This window comes from Musca domestica, unplaced genomic scaffold (genome assembly GCF_030504385.1).
Source record: "Musca domestica strain aabys unplaced genomic scaffold, Musca_domestica.polishedcontigs.V.1.1 45, whole genome shotgun sequence".
Taxonomy (NCBI): Eukaryota; Metazoa; Arthropoda; class Insecta; order Diptera; family Muscidae; genus Musca; species Musca domestica.
The window spans coordinates 5640707-5646153 of NW_026712335.1; the positions used below are offsets into that span (position 1 = coordinate 5640707).

General features: G+C 39.4%; 1 protein-coding gene across 1 annotated transcript; it reads left to right on the plus strand.

Moving 5' to 3' along the window:
* Positions 1-3103: 3103 nt before the first annotated feature.
* On the plus strand, positions 3104-3686 carry LOC105262105 (uncharacterized). The gene is made up of 2 exons (XM_011296032.3): positions 3104-3200; positions 3313-3686. Exons 1-2 carry the CDS (start codon positions 3183-3185, stop codon positions 3607-3609), a joined length of 315 nt encoding a protein of 104 aa, XP_011294334.2. The 5' UTR covers positions 3104-3182; the 3' UTR covers positions 3610-3686.
* The last annotated feature ends 1761 nt before the right edge of the window (positions 3687-5447 follow it).

Consider the following 5447-nt stretch of genomic DNA (forward strand, 5'->3'; position numbering starts at 1 on the left):
AGTTCGAAAAGAAAGAAGCGACTTGATCGAAACCCTGTCACAGAGGTGCGTGAAAAATGGCTTATGAGCTGAACATACCGCAATATTCCATTCGGCAAATATTGAAAAATGAGCTCGGGGTAAAGCCATTACACTTTCACCGCAACAGAAAGAAAATAGACTCAAAAGAGCTAAAGAGTTGCTTCGCTTGGCTGAAAGTGGTGAATTGCCGAATTTAGTTTTCTCCGATGAGAAAACATTCGTTGTCCAGCAGTTTGTAAACAAACAAAATGATCGTGATTGCTTACCAAAGAGGTCAGCTGAAAATGTGCCCCTTCGGTTGGCCTCCAGAAGTCAAGCACAGGCTATGGTGATGGTGTGGGCCGCAATAGCAGCCGATGGTCACTTTCGTATTAATCCGTTCGTATTAATCGACCGTGGCATCAGAATAAATGCTGAATATTATCGCGAAAATATTCTTGGGCACGCAAACATTTTGGCCGCAGACCTTGGACATTCCAACAGGATTCAGCGCCATCGCACTCAGCACGCGCCACCCAAGAAAGTTTACAAGTTTACAAAATTAGGTTTCTCGCTTCATTTCCAGCGCACAATGACCACCAAAATCAGCGGCGACCTATCCGTTGGACTATTGTATCTGGAGTATTTTGGAAAGCAAGGTTGGCACTAAAAAATACCAAAGTGTCGATCACCTCAAGCAACCGTCTCTCCGGGAATGGGCCAAAATAGCAATATTCGGGCAGCGTGTGACGTTTTCATTGTCCGTTTGAAGCCAATATTTTTTCCAAAGGTAACAACTTCAAACAAATCTAAACTTATTCTAAAATTTGATGGTATTTCCGACATTTTTTGCTTTCATTCAATAAAATTTAAAAAAAATTAACAATTGTGGTGTTTGATTTTGTTACAGTTTTTTATCTCACCCTGTATTCTCTGCAGAACGGATATTCCGGAGTCTGCCCCGCCCGGCAGCATCTTTTGTTGTGCCAGTCTCTTCGAGGCGAGGGGCTAAATGTTGCAGTATTTCACCAGTAGGCGTTGGACGACCAGGAAATTTGCGACGAAATTAACATTGTGCCAAAGACACCGTCCGATTATTGGCCAAATAAATAGTCACCAATATTTTGCGTTCTGACGCACAGTGTCATTGTTTATTACGTGTATTTCACATGCGTTTATTATAAAAATATCAAAACAGAACTGACATTAGCAGCCAATGCTAAAATTTATAGAATTTTCTGATAAGAGGATTACTTTTGCGCCATCTTGTTTCCATATATGGAAAACATACGCGAAGAGTTTTCTATATGTAATACTTATGGGATTTCTTTAATGTATAGAGAGCTGAAAGAACAATTTTAACTGGGAAAGGTCTTGTAAATATAGATAGGTCTTTTATAAACAGTTAAAAGTTTATAAAAGACCTATAAAATGTCCTCTGTCAGTGGAAGACCTATAGAAAGCCTTCTATCCATAAACGACCTAACCAAAGTATTCTATTTATAAATGACCTAAAGGAGAGGTTTTTTTCAAAGAAAATCTATAGACGATCCAGATTTTATAAAATACCTTTAGAAGATCTTCCATGTATGGGAGACACATAAATGATGTAATTCACTTAAAGATCTTTTGACTATAGAAGACTTATAGAACTATTTTAAGTTTAAAAGATCTGTAAAATGTGTTCTATATGTATTAGACCTCCTAGACCTTGAAAACATATAGTATTTATACAATAAATGACCTTTAAATAGTCTAATATCCATAAAAGGCATAGAGAACGTCTTCTATCAATAGAAGACCTAAATAATTGCTTCCATCAATAGAAGAGGCATATGTTGCCGCCTCTCTAAAAATGGCTTGCCGAAGACTTCGACATATACAGTGTGAGATAAAAAAAACTGCAACAAAGTCAAACGTCATAATTTTTACATTTTTTTTTAATTTTATTAAATGAAAGGAAAAAAATGTCGGAAATAGCATCAAATTTTAGAATAAGTTTAGATTTGTTCGAATTGCTCACCTTTGGCAAGAATTATGGCCTTCAAAGGCCAATGAAACCGTCACACGCTGCCCGAATGTTGCTCTGCGGTATTTTGGTCCATTCCCAGCGAAGCGCTTGCTTGAGGTGATCGACACTTTGGTATTTTTTAGTGACAACCTTGCTTTCCAAAATACTCCAGACACAATAGTCCAACGGATTGGTATCCGGAGATTTTGGTGGCCATTGTGCGCTGGAAATGAAGCGAGGAACCAATGTAACCATTATTGGGTGGCTCGTGCTGAGTCCTGTTGGTATGTCCAAGTTCCACGGCCAAAATGTTTGCCTGCCTCCAGAATATTTTCGCGATAATATTCGGCATTTATTCTGACCATGGGGTCGATTAATGTACCCTTGTAAACAATATAATGAGCTGTCACTGGAATAATTTTAGCAACTGTCGGACAGGTGGCTCAGAAATGACAGCAGTCTGATGTTAGTTGCAGTTTTTTATAGACGGCCTAGTATCCGCAGAATACCTATAGATCGACCTATATGTATAGAATGGACTTAGAAGGCTTTTTTCCATCGAGAAGGTTACCACGTCTTCTATCAATTTCATTTTTTCTTCACTATAAAATTAATTTCCCAACTGATCATACCACCTTCGTATTGCACTAAATACTAATTGTAATGGAATTAACTTGTTACCGAGCAGAATTAAACAAACGAAAATAGAAAGTGATTTATATTATGAAAAATAATTATAACGCTTCTTGACTTTTCTATACTTAACAGCTTTATATTTTTGTTGTAGAGGTTGTTGTTGTTGCTGTTTTTTCGTGAATGGAATGCCTTTGTGTTACGAACGAGGGTTGTTTTTTTTTTTCTCTCATTCCAGAATCTTGTGAAGCTTTTGTTTTTGGCGACCGCCGCCGCTACGGATTCACATAACGGGGGAAATGGGCGGGGACTTGAATTTTGTTCCAGCTGTGAAGCCGGCTAATTGACATGTTTGTGCAATGCAATTGAAACTCGGTACAAAAATGATTTGCAAAAAAAAGTATGCAGCACAAAATGGTGTCACGTAACATAAACAGCGAATAGGACGGGGGGAATCATTTGAAAATTCATATAAAAAGATGTGTTGAATCGAAGGAAAACATATAGTTTGATTCCGTTCACAACTAATCGCACCAAAATGAACAAAGCCATCATTGTAAGTATTTGGGAATAGAAGAGGAAGAAGAAGCGAGAAAAAAATTCAAACACGGATTAAAAAGCCGAAAGGATATGGAAAATAATGTGATTTTTCTTTGTTGACATTGCAGATTGCCGTCCTTGCCTTTGCTGCCATTGCTGCTGCCAGCCCTAAACCCGGCTATGGATACAATGCTCCTTCCTACTCCGTCCCTGTGAGCTACTCCGTTCCTAGCTATACCTACTCTTCTCCAGCTGGTGCTTCGGCTGCTGCATCTGCCTCTGCTTCCGTTTCGGCTCCTCGTGCTCATTTGTACAATGTTGCCTCCTACAGTTTGGGACCCTCCTATGGTTTGGCCAACTATGATGCTGGTTATGGTAACGCTCATCATAGCGGTTATGGCAACGGCTACGGTTACGGTTACTAAACAGTGATCTGGTGCTAAAACACAAAACACGGCTTTGACCTCGAATAAAGAAACCGAATGAGGAATGATCACTGAAATTTTCTATTTTTTTCAATTTACTATCGCGTTGGATTTCATTATGTTGCTGGAATGTTGAATGCGACAATTAGGCATGGGATTATTTGATGGAAGGGATGGAAGTTAGTGACCGTTGGCAAAATAGAACGAAAAACTATTGTTTTGTTATTGGGGAAGTCTCTAGTAATTGGAAGTCTCTGACAGACTGCAGTACAAAGAGGTTTTTATACCTTCTACCTGAAGGGTATATAAAGTTTTCCATTTGTAACTCATCGAAATAATAATTTTAGTCCTAACAAAGTACAGGGTGATATAAAAAACTGCAACAAAGTCAAACGCCATAATGTTTACACTTTTTTTAAAATTTTATTGAATCAAGAAAAAATGTCGGAAATAGCATCAAATTTTAGAATTACGATGCCCGAATGTTGATCTGTGGTATTTTGGCCCATTCCCGGCGAAGCGCTTGCTTGAGGTAATCGACACCTTGGTATTTTTTAGTGCCTACCTTCCTTTCCAAAATACTCCAGACACAATAGTCCAACGGATTGGTATACGTAGATTTTGGTGGCCATTGTGCGCTGGAAATGAAGCGAGGAACCTTATTTTGTAAGCATTCTTGGATGGCGCTTGCTGAGTGCGACGGTGCTGAGTCCAGTTGGAATGTCCAAGGTGTGCGGTCAAAATGTTTACTTGCCCAAGGCTTTAATACACCCTCCAGAATATTTTAGCGATAATATTCGGCATTTATTCTAATGCCACGGTCGATTAATATGAGCCGTGAGCAACCATCGGCTATTAAGGGGGCCCACACCATCACCATGGCCGCCGCTTGAGTTCTGGTGGCCAACCGAAGGTGCACATTTTCAGCTGACCTCTTTGGCAAGCTAACACGATAATTTAGTTTGTTTACAAACTGCCGGACAACGAATGTTTTGTCATCGGAGAAAACCAAATTCGGCAATCAACCGCTTTCGGCCAAGCGAAGCAACTCTTTAGCTCTTGTGAGTCTATTTTCTTTCTGTTGCGGTGTAAGTTCTTGCACTTTTTGGATTTTCAATGGCTTCACCCCGAGCTCATTTTTCAATATTTGCCGAATGGAATATTGCGATATGTTCATCTCTCGAGCTATTTTTCGGCCACTGCGACTCGGGTTTCGGTCAAGTCGCTTCTTTACTTTTCGAGCCATTTCTGCTGATATTCCTGTTTTCTTCCGTCCACTTCCTTGACGCTGAACTACGCTACCAGTACCATGGTACCGAGAGATGATACGAAACACAAAAGATTTATTTACATTTAAATGCTGGAGTGCTCTAACGATAGCCAATTGCGGTTTTCCAGCGGTTTTCAATCACGAATAACTTCTTTTCTGGAAAATTCTCACCAAAATGCTTTTGTACGCTTGTAAACAATATAATGAGCAGTCACTGGAATAATTTTAACAACTGTCGGTTGTTCTTTGTGAGTACTTTACCCTCTGGAAGACAATTGTCCCCGATATCGTACCCAATATCGACCTATTAAACGTTACCTTCCTATATTCGGTATTTTGATGATTGTAGCCAAATTTTTAATGGAATCTGCACGAGGAGGTCCTTCTGAGTAATTTATCCCCTGCAAGAGAATTTTCTATATAGGTCCACGATATCATATATCCCACATATAACTGTACCTCCCGATATTGGGTATTTTGATTATTGTAGGCAAATTTTTCAATGGAATTGTGTGAAAATCCACACAAGGAGTTCCTTCTGAGTACTTCACCCCCGAGTAGACAACTG